Source organism: Gnatocerus cornutus, chromosome 6 (assembly GCF_029298725.1).
Source record: "Gnatocerus cornutus isolate USDA-ARS CGAHR chromosome 6, icGnaCorn1.1, whole genome shotgun sequence".
In the NCBI taxonomy this organism is placed as follows: Eukaryota; Metazoa; Arthropoda; class Insecta; order Coleoptera; family Tenebrionidae; genus Gnatocerus; species Gnatocerus cornutus.
The window spans coordinates 1,776,501-1,793,937 of NC_142238.1; the positions used below are offsets into that span (position 1 = coordinate 1,776,501).

Below are 17,437 nucleotides of genomic sequence, written 5' to 3' on the forward strand. Positions count from 1 at the left end.
TAGAGAAATCCGCTTATTTCGATGCAAAACGACGATTTCTCGCTGATTTTCGCCGTTTTCTGGCTTGAATTCGCAAAGAAGAGCTCGAAATCTACAAAACGACCAATTTTTATCAAGCTTCAACGGCTGAATTGCAAGAAAACTGCAGAAATATGCCCAGAATCATCAAAATTCTTAGAGAAATCCGCTTATTTCGATGCAAAACGACGATTTCTCGCTGATTTTCGCCGTTTTCTGGCTTGAATTCGCAAAGAAGAGCTCGAAATCTACAAAACGACCAATTTTTATCAAGCTTCAACGGCTGAATTGCAAGAAAACTGCAGAAATATGCCCAGAATCATCAAAATTCTTAGAGAAATCCGCATATTTCGATGCAAAACGACGATTTCTAGCTGATTTTCATTGTTTTTTGGCTTGGATTCGCAAAGAAAGACTCGAAATCTACAAAACCATCAATTTTTATCAAGTTTCAACGGCTTAATTGCAAGAAAACAGCTGAAATATGCACGAAATCATCAAAATTCTTGGAGAAATCCGCTTATTCCGATGCAAAACGACGATTTCTCGCTGATTTTCGCCGTTTTCTGGCTTGAATTCGCAAAGAAGAGCTCTAAATCTACAAAACCATCAATTTTATCAAGATTCAACGGCTGAATTGCAAGAAAACAGCAGAAATCTGCACGAAATCATCAAAATTCTTAGAGAAATCCGCTTATTTCGATGCTAAACGACGATTTCTCGCTGATTCTCGACGTTTTCGGCTTGAATTCGCAAAGAAGAGCTCGAAATCTACAAAACCATCAATTTTATCAAGATTCAACGGCTGAATTGCAAGAAAACAGCAGAAATCTGCACGAAATCATCAAAATTCTTAGAGAAATCCGCTTATTTTCAGTCAGTTGTTGGGGATTTATTTTACCAAGTAATTATTATACCTATTGTCTCAATCAACAATATTGATCGATAACATAATACTATGTATCTGTAATCTAGATTTGAGTAGTTTTGATAACGACAATTTGTCATAATATTGTACGTGTTAACTAAGTGACATAGAAGCAAAACGAGTGATTTTAATAAAATTTAATTATAGTGATTGATTACATTACAACCAGTCAATGCAACTGAGAAAGTGGTGGCAGCGCATAGCTCGCTGTTTACGTAATTGTTTTGAGCGACTCTGTAGAATTACAACTCGTATCACTGGTGCTATTTGCCATAAGTCTCAAAGTTCATCAAGCAACGACGTAGCTTTAGAAGAGATTCATTACACAAGTCCACCAACCAACGCCTTTCCTCCAGAACATTTAATTTCTTCTCTTGCTGAGCGGGCCCAAAATTTCTCAAGCGATGAGTTGAGAGAGGAAATGGATTTGCGATTGGCTATTGCTATGAGTCAGTTAGAAGCACAAGGTAAGAAGGAAAACGTAAAGTCATAAACTGTTAGTACAATGTATACTAACAGAAGAAACCTAAAAAATATGTTTTTAGACTAGGCTATTTTTTTCATTTCTTTTGCTGTTGACTGTACCTGATTTATGGAGACAGTTTTAATTTAAATCTGGGAACATCGAGTAAAAAAAATCAATGTTGAACTCAATTTCAACAAGAGCACAATTACATCGGAGAAAACATCGATTTTGAAAAATAGTAAATAAAAAACTCAATATAGCATAGTTTATTGTGAAAAACAAAAATAAATAAAATTCTTAATAAAGCAACAAAATAATAAACAAATACGAAAATAACAAAAATAAATAAAAACCTAGTAATAAACAAAATAATAAGTAAATAAATTATAAAAAAAATAACAATTTCGAGATTAATAAAAACAAAATTCTAAAATATAACTCCCTTAAATTAAATTCCAGTTTTCTTTATAAACATCACCAAAATCAAGAGTGTAAAATAAAATACATACATCGAAACCGCAATTATCGATATTTAATGATACATCGTGTAATACGACCACAATTAAATATTCTGGGTTAGTCAATAAATCTCTTAACCATAAACAGATGTTTTATTTACGATGGGTAAGAGGGAGAGAGAAAAGAGCCTGAAGGGTCGCCTGAAGGAAAAGGGACAGTGACAGGCCTCCCGTGGTGCGACGTGGTCGGGGCTCGCTTGGTAATCTCTCGATATAAGAAGATCGGGACGAAAAGGGGGGAGGTGTGTGTGTGTGTGTGTGTGGGGTGTGATGCCTGGATGGCTGATTTCCAGGAAGTGTTCTGGATGAGAGATTTCCAGAATGCGCTGAGTGAGGGACATGTGGTGTCTGGATGGTTGACTTCCAGGCGGCCTGGATGGCTGATTTCCAGGAAGTGTTCTGGATGGTAGATTTCCAGAAGGCGAGGAGCTACATGTCGGGCTGGATGGCTTACTTCCAGAGAGCTGGATGGCTGACTTCCAGAGGGCCTGGATGGTTTACTTCCAGAAGGCCTGGATGGCTGACTTCCAGGTAGCGTGCTGGATGGTTAATTTCCAGTACGCGGGTGGGTACGGTAATGGTTGACTTTGCCGTACTCGAAGAAAGAAGAAGATGCCGAGATGCTGCCAAGACGAGGGTGCCGACCAGCCGTTGGAGTAACTCTCCAGGGTCGGAGTAAGGACATGGGTGTCCTGCCGTTGCAGAGAATGGGGTCAGTGCCAGTAATCCGAGCCGCTATCCAGCGATGGGGCAGGGGGCGAAACTCCCCCGGTAAGTTAATCCATTATAAATGATTAAGGCCGATAAAGCAGGTGGCAATGTGTTTTGTTGCGAGAATTCCGTGACTTCCCAGTTGAGCTAAGCCCGGACCTGACTAAATAAGGGTGTTCCGGAAAGGGGTGAGTCAAGTAGCATTGTGTTGGTAGTTAGAAGTACCCCTTTCAAGAAAAAAAAGAGTACGACCCTGTAATGAGGGTTGTTTTTGCAAATTCAGCATTTAAGTGTAAAGAAATCGACTTACAATTCAGAAGTGGGATGTGAATTTGCGTGTCTTTCGACACCTGACGGGTACTATCGAGAACCAACAAAGTGCTAATTGACTGATTATAATTCGCGTCCAACTTGACATGAGTTTTATATGCCATGATAAAAATGCCGTTAATATGCATGAAAGTAGACCTAGAATGCATGCGCATCTAATCGGAACCGCCAGACGTTCTCACGTAAGGGGGCACTTAGTGCACCACTTGAGGGTGAGAAAGAGTGTAAAAACCAATCTTAGCGACCATATCTTACCAGAGTTATTGGTAATTAATGTCAGTCATTTCCTGTGGGGTAGACGATAAGTTAAAAACGAGTGGTGAAATGCGTAAAGTCAAGTGGTCTTGAAAACTTGGTTTTGGGAAAAGTAATTAACGCCATGACACAAAATTGACGACGGTGACAGGGGAGTGGAAGACGTAATGAGGGGTACAGGGGTTGAAAACCTTGACGTTGCGTCAGTTGGATTTCGGTCCTCAAATCGCAAAGTCGCCGTGTCGAAAGTTGTCGTGTCGAAAAATTAGTTTTTGGTCAAGATGCTTAGGCGCCGTACGAGAGTACTATCTTCAAGCAGCTCTTCTTCGGAAGAGGAAGTTGCTCCAGTGCAAATCAATCAGGCTGAACCCGCCACGTCAACCAGTTCAGACATGTCCGGCGCACTGCAGGAGTTCGTCCAAAAACTACGAACTCTCCCACCCACGAGGATGATGAACGCCGAACTGCTAACATCATTCGACCCCGAAGTACCTGGTGCCAATATGAGTAAATGGATAGGCAAGGTGGACGAAATGGCCGTTGTTTACAAATGGACCGATGAAGTAGTTGTCCACAACGCTCTAACCAAATTAAAAGGCTTGGCATCCACCTGGTACCAAAGTTTGGAGTCAACCCAATACTCTTGGGCGGAGTGGAAGACGTTACTACTCCAGGCATTCCCGTCTGATGAGGGGTATGCATCCCGTTTGCGACGAATGCTCGAAAGAGTGAAACGACCGGGAGAGACATACCTACGTTATTTTTACGAAAAGTTGGCATTAATCAACCACTGCGGAATATTCAAGAAAAAGGCGATTTCTTGTATAATTGATGGCCTACAAGATTCGGTGGTGAGCACGGGTGCTGAATCAGGACGATACGAGGACCCAATGGCGCTGGTTGATTACCTGAAACGCTGCGATGCCAATTCATCCCTCACGGGGGAACGTAGGAAACGACCCCACGATCAAACAGCATCCCGCCACCGATTCCGCGGACACCACAAAGGGAAACGCTTCAAGACGGGAGGTTACACACCTAATCCTAAGAGAAATTCCGACGGTTATCAGGCGAATGTTAAAGGAAAGCCAACTCCTGGGTTCTCGGGGGTCTGTTACAATTGTAATCAGGAGGGACACAGCCAAAGATATTGTCCTAAAAACAACACCGTTCCTAAACGTAAGGTGATGTGACTAGGTACCACTGAAAGCGCAGATAGTAAATATCACAAAGACATTAGAGTGAACGGTGTAACTCTTCGGGGTTACATCGATTTCGGGAGTCGGTGCGTAACCATTAAGGATTCGGTCGCGAAAAAGTTGAACTTACAGTGCAATAATAACTCCTCTTTACCTTTGGAGGGATTTGGCGGTAAAATCGTGTTTGGCTTAGGGGAAGTTGTCATCAGACTCCAGGTGGACGAAATTCAGAGAGACGTAAATGCTCAAGTTGTGCCAGACTGGGCTCAACATACGGATCTCTTGATAGGTCATCCATTTACAGAGTGTCCATCGGTCATCACGGTCAAGGACAACAAAGCGGTGAATTTCTTCCAGAGATTAAGCGCTGCAGAAGTGAATCCGGTGCTGAAAGTCGCGCTGTACCCAGTGAATAACACAATCGTACCGCCGAATCACTTTGCCAATATCCTTGTTAATCCGCTGGAACCGTACACCGGCGAACTTTTAATTGAAGCCAGCGTACGATCCAAAGAAGGGCAGGAACATCTTGTCCCACGAACAATTGTTACGCCGACGGCGTCGCCAGGAAAGTGTTATGTTCCTGTAATTAACTTGGCGGGACGTGACCTTGCAATATCCAAGAAAAACATTCTTGCGCGGGGCGTGCCGTGCTTTCCGGACAACAGTGAGGGTGTGTGTGAACCGCAACGTGTCAGTCGTGTAAAGGAAACTGTCCTAGCAGATTTACCAGAACACGAAATAGTGACTGGACCAATTAATGAGCAAGAACGACGTGAACTAGTGCGACTCTTAAGTGAATATCGCGATTGTTTTGCTCAAAATCTGTCAGAAATTGGACAAGCGAAATCGGTACAACTGCACATCGAGCTTAATAAAGAGGAACCTTTTACCTATCGCCCTTATCGTATGGCAGAAGTAGAGAAGGAAAAAGTGCGGAAGATGGTGAAGGAACTCGTCGAACAAAACATCATCGAAGAGTGCCAGTCTCCGTACGCTTCGCCGATACTATTAGTAAAAAAGAAAGACGGGAAGGACAGAATGTGTATTGACTACCGCAAATTAAACAGCCTGACCGTCAAGGATCGATATCCGTTGCCAAGGATCGACGATCAACTGAACCGACTAAGCGGGTATCAGTACTACACTTCACTAGACCTTTTGTCCGGCTATCATCAAATACCTGTCGCCGAAGATTCGAAACCCTACACGGCTTTCGTCACGCCAGACGCACAATTTTGGTGGAACAGGATGCCATTTGGAGTGGCAAATGGACCGTCGGTGTTCATGCGACTTATGAACACGGTGCTAGACAAACACAAGGATCTAGCAATGGTGTACCTCGATGACGTCCTAATCCCCTCGCATGATGTCGAAGATGGCTTGCAGAAATTACAGAAAATACTCCAACTCTTGCGAGAAGAAGGGTTGACTCTTAATTTAGGCAAGTGCACGTTCCTAGCAACGTCGGTCGAGTATTTGGGGTACGAAATCGAAAGTGGTACAGTGAAACCTGGTGCGCGAAAAACAAAAGCAGTGGAAGAATTTGCCACACCGACAAATCCGCGGCAAGTGCGACAATTCATAGGATTGACGGGATACTTTCGACAATTCGTGAAAAACTACGCCCTAATCGCTAAACCGTTGACGACGTTGACCAAAAAGGATCAGGTATGGACCTGGAGCGAGGCGGCTGAAAACGCCTTCACGACCCTTAAACAGATGCTGGTTCAACGACCCGTACTGGTGTTGTACGACCCATCCAGTGAAACGGAAGTGCACACAGACGCGTGCCAAGATGGAATCGCAGGTATCCTACTGCAGAAACGAGATGGGAAGTTACACCCGGTGTCGTATTACAGCAGACAAACGACACCCACTGAGCGCAAATGGCATAGTTACGAACTGGAATGTTTAGCAGTAGTCGAAAGTGTGGCGAAGTTTCGGGTGTACCTGCTCGGAGTTCCCTTCACGGTTGTCACCGATTGCAACGCACTAAAAACAGCTGGAACCAAACGTGACCTTGTGCCAAGGATTGGGCGATGGTGGTTACAGTTGCAGGAGTACAACTTCAAAGTCGAATATCGCCCAGGAACCAGAATGCAGCATGCGGATGCGTTGAGCCGCAACCCAGTAGACGATCAACCCCCACCTAGAGTACTGCACCTGGATATTGCAGACTGGGTTCTATCAGCGCAAATGGCCGACCGCAAAATACAAGACATTATTGAAGTCCTCAATCGACCCGCAACAAATGAATACGAACGAAAATTGCGGGAAGAGTACGCGTTGCGGAACGGACGACTGTACCGTATTACCGAGCAAGGAGCACAGTGGGTGGCGCCGCGGGGACTGCGACGCCAGATCGTGCAACAAACCCACGACGAGAGTGGACACTTCGGTGCGGAAAAGACGATTCTCAAAATCAGTGAGCAGTTTTGGTTTCCTGGAATGGGCAAATATGTGGATAAATACATAGCTAATTGCATCCCCTGCTTATTCAAGAAAATGCCATCGGGGCGGCGCGAAGGATTTTTGCACCCCATCCAAAAAGAACCATTACCGTTTCACACCATTCATGTTGATCATCTCGGCCCATTCAAAAGAACAAAACGCCGTAACACCAATTTGTTGGTAGTCGTCGATGGATTCACCAAATTCACCTGGATGAAAGCGGTGAAATCCACGAGAACGAAACCTGTGCTACGATTCCTTGAGGAGCTTTTCAGTGTCTATGGTACCGCCACGCGCGTGATTACGGATAAAGGTGCTTGTTTTACAGCACGAAAGTTCCGACAATTTTGTGCGAAAAATCAGGTGCACCACGTTGAAGTTGCGGCTGGAACGCCAAGAGGAAACGGGCAGGTGGAGCGATTAAATCGATCAATTCTGAGTGCACTAAGTACGTGCAGCAAAGGTGAGGACCTATGGGACAGTGCGGTTCAATCAGTGCAATACGCCATCAATAATACGGTTAACAAAACGACGAAGAAGGCGCCGAGCGAATTATTAATGGGGTACAAACCAACGTCTAGTGGCCTGCACAAAATAGTGCCACAGATCGGACGGATACAAAGAGATCTCATTGCATTAAGAGAAGAAGCGAACAGGCAAATCATTCGAGAACAGGTGCGACAGAAGCGACAGTTCGATAAGAGGAGGAAAGCACCCCGAAAATATCAGGTCAACGACCAAGTGCTTATAGTGACACAGTGCCCCAGTGATGGATCCAGCCGTAAGCTAGCTGACAAGTTTATGGGGCCATTAGTGGTAACAGCTGTTCTACCCAACGACCGATACCGGGTTCAAGATCTTCCGGGTTCTGTGCGAAGCGCCAGAGCAAAATACAACAATGTGGTGGCAGCGGAACGAATGAGGCCATTCACCCACCCAGGGGGTGTGTCGGATAGTTCCGAAGACGAATCGGAGTGAAATAAAGTGGGTGCGGGTAAACATGGCCTGTTCCGCAAATAAAAGTGAAGGAGTGCGCAAACTTGAAATTAAACTTAAAATAATTAATTCAAATAGGAGGATAGGATAAGTGTCGTTCGATTAGATTAGGTTTAACAATTATGAGTAACGCTAAGAAATTTTTTTTTGTTTTTGTTTTTTTTTTGTTGTCATCCTTTATCTGTATTCGTTGAAATTGTACTGATTACGATGAGCTCAGAGTAACAAAGGTGAAAATGGTCACTCAAGGTTGAAAAGCGTCCGGCTAATGCAAAAGTAGTATATTACACGGTGGTTAATGTGCTTGGGTTAAGTACATGGCATGTAGAAGTAATTGGTAGAAGTGTAAGGCATGTTCAGTAGAGGGTACCTGTAGTACCGAATAATAATCTCGGGACGAGATTGTATGTCAGGTTGGCCGAATGTAATACGACCACAATTAAATATTCTGGGTTAGTCAATAAATCTCTTAACCATAAACAGATGTTTTATTTACGATGGGTAAGAGGGAGAGAGAAAAGAGCCTGAAGGGTCGCCTGAAGGAAAAGGGACAGTGACAGGCCTCCCGTGGTGCGACGTGGTCGGGGCTCGCTTGGTAATCTCTCGATATAAGAAGATCGGGACGAAAAGGGGGGAGGTGTGTGTGTGTGTGTGTGTGGGGTGTGATGCCTGGATGGCTGATTTCCAGGAAGTGTTCTGGATGAGAGATTTCCAGAATGCGCTGAGTGAGGGACATGTGGTGTCTGGATGGTTGACTTCCAGGCGGCCTGGATGGCTGATTTCCAGGAAGTGTTCTGGATGGTAGATTTCCAGAAGGCGAGGAGCTACATGTCGGGCTGGATGGCTTACTTCCAGAGAGCTGGATGGCTGACTTCCAGAGGGCCTGGATGGTTTACTTCCAGAAGGCCTGGATGGCTGACTTCCAGGTAGCGTGCTGGATGGTTAATTTCCAGTACGCGGGTGGGTACGGTAATGGTTGACTTTGCCGTACTCGAAGAAAGAAGAAGATGCCGAGATGCTGCCAAGACGAGGGTGCCGACCAGCCGTTGGAGTAACTCTCCAGGGTCGGAGTAAGGACATGGGTGTCCTGCCGTTGCAGAGAATGGGGTCAGTGCCAGTAATCCGAGCCGCTATCCAGCGATGGGGCAGGGGGCGAAACTCCCCCGGTAAGTTAATCCATTATAAATGATTAAGGCCGATAAAGCAGGTGGCAATGTGTTTTGTTGCGAGAATTCCGTGACTTCCCAGTTGAGCTAAGCCCGGACCTGACTAAATAAGGGTGTTCCGGAAAGGGGTGAGTCAAGTAGCATTGTGTTGGTAGTTAGAAGTACCCCTTTCAAGAAAAAAAAGAGTACGACCCTGTAATGAGGGTTGTTTTTGCAAATTCAGCATTTAAGTGTAAAGAAATCGACTTACAATCGAAAATAAAATATATGTATTAAAAATCGAAGTTTTTTTGACAAAATCGATATTAATAAAAAGTCGATATTAATAGACCACCAGTGTCGAAGCCTTCAAAAAAGGTAAAAAGTGCAAAAAAATCGTAATAGAATGAAACCTATTGGAAAATGTTGAAAATATTACAAAAATGAAAGGAAAAATAAATTACGGTCGATTCGAGGTCGGGAAGTGGGAGAGGGTTGGTTTTTAAGGGTTAAAATCGGTTTATCTCGATTTCCGGCAAAACTACAAGTCTTATGAAAAAAAGTTAAATAGCAAAGTTGTAGGTAATAAAAATATCTACAACTTTTGTAATTATACTTTTTTCTCATAACCTCAAAATTCGCATGAAAAACTCAAAAAACCACGCCGTTTTTGGTTTTTTATTTTTATCTTTTACAAAAAATTTAATCTTTTTATGAAATTTGGTGAGAACTTACCTTTGTACATGCCAAATACACAAGAATTTTTTGGATTTGAAAAATTTATTTTTTCTCCTTATTTTTATTTAATACCGAAAAAGCGCCCTAATTTTCAATCGAAAATTCACGCGTCAAAATATCAGCTTTTTTAAAAAAGTTGGTGGGCTTTTAATTCGTTGAAATCTCTACTTTCTGATAGTGTAATAAAAAATATACGTCACTATGGAAAATATTTTCAAAAAATTTAAAAAACGAAAAAACTCGAATCGAAAAATTATTTTTTTATCATTATGTACAATTTTGAGCTATTTATTAATATTAACACTGTAATTACTCATTTAGCGTATGATTCTAAGTTACATTGATTAACAAAAAAATTTTCAATCAAAAGATACTACTATAATTAACAAACAACTAAGTTAATAATGTGTATATTTGATAAAACATCTACAATTTGATTGCTTTGGCATTTAAATTAACAGAGTTGCAGTTTTGACATATTTTTTCCAAAAGTTTATAGTTTATTCCCAAAATTAAAAAAATCCAAAATTTGACATTTTTGATCTGTAACAGCATTCTTTTTCGCAGTTAATTGTATATTAATTACTGTACGTCTAAATTAGTAATCTCCTCAATTTTCATGTTTGTTAAAAATACAGCCCTTAATATATATATAATTTAAACAGTTAACGGTTTAATAAAAAAAAATTAAATTTGCCAAAATTAGTACGTTTTGCTGTAGAATTTTGAAATTTAGCAGACTTAGTAATTAAGTTCAAAGTAGTAATTTTGCCAAATTTGATTGCTTTGGCATTAAAATTGTTAGAGATGCAGCCCTTATTAGACAATTCTTTCAGATTTCGGTTCCATCAAAAAATTAAATTTTCAAAAATTTTGCTGTATAATTTTGAAATTTGGCATATTTAGTAATTAAATCTGAAATAATAGCCTTGTTAAATTTCATTGTTTTGTCATTAAAATAGACCCATATATTTTTTCCAAAAGTTTTTGGTTCTTTTTCAAAATAAAAAATTCCAAAATTTTACTTTCTTGGTTTATATTTTTGCAATTTAGCACAGTTAATAAATAAGTCTAAATTAATAACTTCCTCAAATTTCTTCCTCAGTTTTTGGTCCATTCAAAAAAATTATAAAAAATTTCAAATTTAGTATCTTTTGCTGCATAACTTTAAAGTTTCGTATGGTTAATAACTAAGTCCAAATTAGTAACTTTGCCAAATTTGATTGCTTTGGCATTAAAATTGTCAGAGTTACAAGTATTAACATATTTTTTCAAAAATTTCTAGTTCTATCATCAATTTAAAAAATTTCGAAATGTGTTTCTTTTGATCGATAATTTTGTAATTTGGCACAATTAATAAATAAGTCTAGATTAAAAACCTCCCGAAATTGCATTGCTAGAATCGGAACACGACGAAGGAATACCATCAAAGAGACAGAAATTATTGAACTAAAAAATATTCCGAAGAACATTTATTATAGTATGAGATTTTTTTTATGAGAAAAATATAATAAAACTGTAATAAATCAGCTTTTTTACTGATAAAAAAAATTATAACATTCTCATTTTTTAGATAAAATTCCCTTTAAATCCTATCTTGAATATTTTTAACAACCATTTTCCCATGTTTTATTTTGCAATCTTAATGTTTGATGAATTGAAAATTTTTTTGTTTATCAATGTAACATAGAATCATACCCTAAATGAGTAATTACAGTGTTAATATTAATAAATAGCTCAAAATTGTACATAATGATAGAAAAATAATTTTTCGATTCCAGTTTTTTTTGTTTTTTAAATTTTTTTAAAATATTTTCCATAGTGACGTATATTTTTTATTACACTATCAGAAAGTAGAGATTTCAACGAATAAAAAGTCCACCAACTTTTTTAAAAAAGCTGATATTTTGACGCGTGAATTTTCGATTGAAAATTAGAGTGCTTTTTCGGTATTAAATAAAAATAAGGAGAAAAAATAAATTTTTCAAATCCAAAAAATTCTTGTGTATTTGGTATATACAGAGGTAAGTTCTCACCAAATTTCATAAAAAAAATAAATTTTTTGTAAAAGATAAATAATAATAAAAAACCAAAAACGTGGATTTTTGAGTTTTTCATGTGAATTTTGAGGTTATGAGAAAAAAGTGTAAATACAAAAGTTGTAGATCTTTTTATTACCTACAACTTTGCTATTTAACTTTTTTCTATAAGCCTTGTAGTTTTGCTGGAAATCGAGATAAACCGATTTTAACCCTTAAAAACCCACCCTCTCCCAATTCCCGATCTCGAATCGATCGTAATTTATTTTTCCTTTCATTTTTGTAATATTCTCAACATTTTCCAATAGGTTTCATTCTACTACGATTTTTTTTGGTTTCAAAAATTATCGACCCTGGTCTATAAAGTCCTAAATTTATTTTAAGGGTGTCTCAGAACTCAAGACCCATAGAGCAATAGAGGTGCCGACAGCAATGCAGATGGTAAATTTCAAATTAGTTTCGGGATTGGCCACTATTTATTCGTCTTATCTCGTCTTAACTCGATTATTTTTTCAGCTTAAAAGAATTGTTGCCTTCAAAAGTCTTTTTTCTTTGGGTCACAAGTTCTGGGCCACCTGTATACAAAAATTATTTTCAGTATTAAATTTGAAGATTTCAAAAATTTTTGTTTTCAAAAACAATGTTTTGAATAATTCTGCTGTCTAGAGAAATAAAGAAGTTAAAAGTAGTAGAAAATGTCTGAAAATTTATAATTGTTTACGTTATCGTATTATAAAAAAAATAATTAATAAAGATTTATTTTTTTTATTTTCGGATGTCCTAAATTCAGATCAGTACTAATTTTTTTATGATGGATGCGTTTTATCCTACTTAATGATGGTTTTTTGTTTTTTGAAAAGAAAACGAGATATTGGAGTTTGAAAAATGCATGCCAAGTCCAATAAAATCGATATTTTTTGATGTTCTTTTCGCGGTTTTTCCATTCAACTGTTCACATATTTTGAACTGACCATAATAGCACCCTGTACATAAGATAATATTAATAAATCTGTTCCCTATGTTCTATTATTTAGAGTAAGTCTAAAGTAATAGTTTGATCTTTCTTATAACATCATTTTAGAATAAAAAAAAGTTTCAAATCAACTTGTTCTCGCAAGACTTTTTGACAAATTCATATTCAAAAAGTTCGGTTGTAAGATTTTATACAGGGTCCGGCAACACTTGTGTCCACTCCTAAAATCGCCTTTAATTTTAAAGATAAAATTTTGAAATTTTCCATACGCTCATAGTTGACAAAGCTCTAGAAGCTGACGCAAACATTTGTTTTTATCACGGTTTTGTTGGCGTTGCGACGCCTAAGAAGTATAATTTTTAGCCATTTTTGAGTTTTTGCGGAAATATTCGCGAATTCTTTTTTTTTCAACATAACTGTGATACAAATATCTGAGTTTTTATTTTAAATCTAATGCAAATTGTGTTTAAAATTTGCGAAAAAAACGCTGTTTTATCAAGTTGGTTTTCAAAATTATGACAGCGCAGTGGCAAACTACGTTTACACCAAAATTTCACAAGTCACTTCATTCACACTTATGAAGGTGAATTTTGATTAATTCGGGCATGTTGCACTTATGGACACCAGAAATCGTTAATTAACATCGACAAAGCGACAATTTCACCAAGTAAGACTTTTGTTACTTTTTAAAGCGAGCCAAAGCATAGATGGCATTTGTGACACAAGATGTTGACAGATGGGTGTAAACGTAGTTCCCAATTTTGACGTAATGAAATTGGAAACTAACTTGATAAAACAGCATTTTTTTTATCAAATTTTGAAGACAATTTGCATTGAATCTAAAATGACAACTGAGATATTTTTAACACATTTATATTGAAAAAAAAAATTAGGAGTTGATTTCACAAACCCTCACATTTAACTAAAAATTACATTAAAAACAAATTTTTGCGTCAGCTTCTAGAGCCTTGAGCAAACTTAAAGATTTATCTTTAAATTTAAAGACGATTTTGGGGGTGGACACAAGTGTTGCCCGACCCTATATAGGAGTACAAATAACTTTTTATACTTAAGATCTTTTTCAGAACATTCTGTTCAGCAGCCTGAAGCTTCGTCCACAGATCCCAATGAGTTGAGAGAAGAAACAGAGTTGCGTCTGGCTATTGCTATCAGTCAGGTAGAAGCGGAAGGTATAAAAATTTAATTAAAACATAAAGAAAAGTTTTGTTGTCTTAACAGCTTCTGCGTTGACTCGCTGCTCGAAAATTTAATAACACATGTCAATAAATTTTTAGATGAAATTTGTACTGAAGCAGTGCAAGTTCCATTTCCTGATTCGAAATCCGAAGGTGCTTTTGCTCCTTCAGGTCATGACTCAGAGATATTTCTAAAATAAGATTTTTTGAGTTCCCGCATTCATCATTGAGAGAGTTAATGTTTGGCAAGATTTTTGAGAAAAATGTATGAACATTTCGACTTCAGATTTGGAAGCAGGAGGCCATTTCATTTTAGAAATAACTTTCCAACAGCCGTTCACACAAAATTTGTTTTTCTGTCAAAAATCCAAAAGCAATAGACCAAGGTCGATAATTTTTGAAACCAAAAAAAATCGTAGTAGAATGAAACCTATTGGAAAATGTTGAGAATATTACAAAAATGAAAGGAAAAATAAATTACGGTCAATTCGAGGTCGGGAAGTGGGAGAGGGTGGGTTTTTAAGGGTTCAAATCGGTTTATCTCGATTTCCAGCAAAACTACAAGGCTTATAGAAAAAAGTTAAATAGTAAAGTTGTAGGCAATAAAAAGATCTACAACTTTTGTATTTATACTTTTTTCTCAAAACCTCAAAATTCACATGAAAAACTCAAAAAACCACGTTTTTGGATTTGAAAAATTCATTTTTTCTCATTATTTTTATTTAATACCGAAAAAGCACCCTAATTTTCAATCGAAAATTTACGCGTCAAAATATCAGCTCTTTTAAAAAAGTTTGTGGGATTTTTATTCGTTGAAATCTCTACTTTCTGATAGTGTAATAAAAAATATACATCACTATGGAAAATATTTTCAAAAAATTTAAAAAACGAAAAAAACTCGAATCGAAAAATTATTTTTCTATCATTATGTACAATTTTGAGCTATTTATTAATATTAACACTGTAATTACTCATTTAGGGTATGATTCTATGTTACATTGATAAACAAAAAAATTTTCAATTCATCAAACATTAAGATAAAACATGGGAAAATGGTTGTTAAAAATATTCAAGATAGGATTTAAAGGGAATTTTATCTAAAAAATGAGAATGTTATAATTTTTTTTTCAGTAAAAAAGCTGATTTATTGCAGTTTTATTATATTTTTCTCATAAAAAAAATCTCATACTATATAAATGTTCTTCGGAATATTTTTTAGTTCAATAATTTCTGTCTCTTTGATGGTATTCCTTCGTCGTTTTCCGATTCTAGCAATGAAATTTCAGGAGGTTTGTAATCCAGACTTATTTATTAATTGTGCTAAATTACAAAATTATCGATCAAAAGAAACACATTTCGAAATTTTTTAAATTGATGATGGAACTAGAAATTTTTGAAAAAATATGTTAATGCTTGTAACTCTAACAATTTTAATGCCAAAGCAATCAAATTTGGCAAAGTTACTAATTTGGACTTAGTTACTAACCGTACGAAACTTTAAAGTTATGCAGCAAAAGATACTGAATTTGAAAATTTTTTATAATTTTTTTGAATGGACCAAAAACTGAGGAAGAAATTTGAGGAAGTTACTAATTTAGACTTATTTATTAACTGTGCTAAATTGCAAAAATATAAACCAAGAAAGTCAAATTTTGGAATTTTTTATTTTGAAAAAGAACCAAAAACTTTTGAAAAAAATGTATGGGTCTATTTTAATGACAAAACAATGAAATTTAGCAAGGCTATTATTTCAGATTTAATTACTAAATATGCCAAATTTCAAAATTATACAGCAAAATTTTTGAAAATTTAATTTTTTGATGGAACCGAAATCTGAAAGAATCGTCTAATAAGAGCTGCATCTCTTAACAATTTTAATGCCAAAGCAATCAAATTTGGCAAAATTACTACTTTGAACTTAATTACTAAGTCTGCTAAATTTCAAAATTCTACAGCAAAACGTACTAATTTTGGCAAATTTTTTTTTTTTATTAAACCGTTAACTGTTTAAATTATATATGTATTAAGGGCTGTATTTTTAACAAACATGAAAATTGAGGAGATTACTAATTTAGACGTACAGTAATTAATATACAATTAACTGCGAAAAAAAATGCTATTACAGATCAAAAATGTCAAATTTTGGATTTTTTCATTTTGGGAATAAACTATGAACTTTTGGAAAAAATATGTTAAGAAAATTCTTGTGTATTTGGTATGTACAAAGGTAAGTTCTCACCAAATTTCATAAAAAAAATAAATTTTTTGTAAAAGATAAAAATAAAAAACCAAAAACGTGGTTTTTTGAGTTTTTCACGTGAATTTTGAGGTTATGAGAAAAAAGTGTAAATACAAAAGTTGTAGATCTTTTTTACCTACAACTTTGCTATTTAACTTTTTTTCATAAGACTTGTAGTTTTGCCGGAAATCGAGATAAACCGATTTTAACCCTTAAAAACCAACCCTCTCCCACTTCCCGACCTCGAATCGACCGTAATTTATTTTTTCTTTCATTTTTGTAATATTCTAAACATTTTCCAATAGGTTTCATTCTACTACGATTTTTTTGCACTTTTTACTTTTTTTGAAGGCTTCGACACTGGTCTAAAGGAGGAAATATCTAAGTTATTTTCAAATTAATACCTGGACTCTTACAGGTTTAACTCATACTCGTTCAAATAAATTTCACCCTCGTAACATAAAATCTACGCTTTTTGCGAAAGCTGTAAAAACATAACCATTTTTCCCCCCAGAACCCTTGTGTATCGCTTTTTATTACACGTTTTTATATTTTTTTTAGTAATTGCTCAAAAAAAACAACAAGAAACCGAAGAACGAAACGTTGCGGAACTTCTGGAAGAACTAACCGATACCATTAGACACTACGATGAATACAGGATTCCAAATGAACCCCAGTCACCAAGTACAATGGAACCAAATCTGTGTGTAATTTGCTGCACAAATAACGCCCAAAGTGCCTTTATACCGTGTGGTCATCATTGCATTTGCGAGGATTGTGTTCAGGAATTATTGGCACGTCGATCAATGACGTGTCCAGTTTGTCGTTGTGATAGTGAAAAGATAGCACGAATCTACATTTAAAAATGCTAATTAACCCACCAGAAGGCGCAGAGAATTTTTCTAGGCGCCAAATTTAAAATGCGATTCTGTGATTTGGCAGATATTTTATTATAACTTTATGTTTATCATCATTTTGTTATGTGATTATTAATAAACTTGACATTTAGTTGTGGAGCCATCTATTGATAAAAATTGACATGTATCCACTACAGGTATCTAAATTATCTCGTTCAAGTTCTGATGATGTCTAAAATTGCTCCGTGGTAAATTAATTTGTATTTTAAACATTTCTACGTTGCTATGGAAACAAAGATATTATACCATTCGGTGTCGAAATGGTTCATTAACGCATTCAAAACGAATGCGGAAATGATGGAAATAGCTTTGTTA

The 17,437-nt window shown here is 36.9% G+C and overlaps 1 protein-coding gene across 2 annotated transcripts; it reads left to right on the top strand.

Moving 5' to 3' along the window:
* The first annotated feature begins 815 nt into the window (after positions 1 to 815).
* Positions 816 to 17,219, top strand: LOC148172202 (uncharacterized). 2 transcript variants are annotated; one of them, XM_088039032.1, is made up of 3 exons: positions 819 to 1,413; positions 13,856 to 13,960; positions 16,767 to 17,219. In XM_088039032.1, exons 1-3 carry the CDS (start codon positions 1,119 to 1,121, stop codon positions 17,066 to 17,068), a joined length of 702 nt encoding a protein of 233 aa, XP_087895158.1. In that variant the 5' UTR covers positions 819 to 1,118; the 3' UTR covers positions 17,069 to 17,219. The 2 variants fall into 2 exon arrangements, with proteins under 2 accessions (XP_087895159.1, XP_087895158.1); XM_088039033.1 differs by lacking the exon at positions 13,856 to 13,960 and having other exon boundaries at positions 816 to 1,413.
* The last annotated feature ends 218 nt before the right edge of the window (positions 17,220 to 17,437 follow it).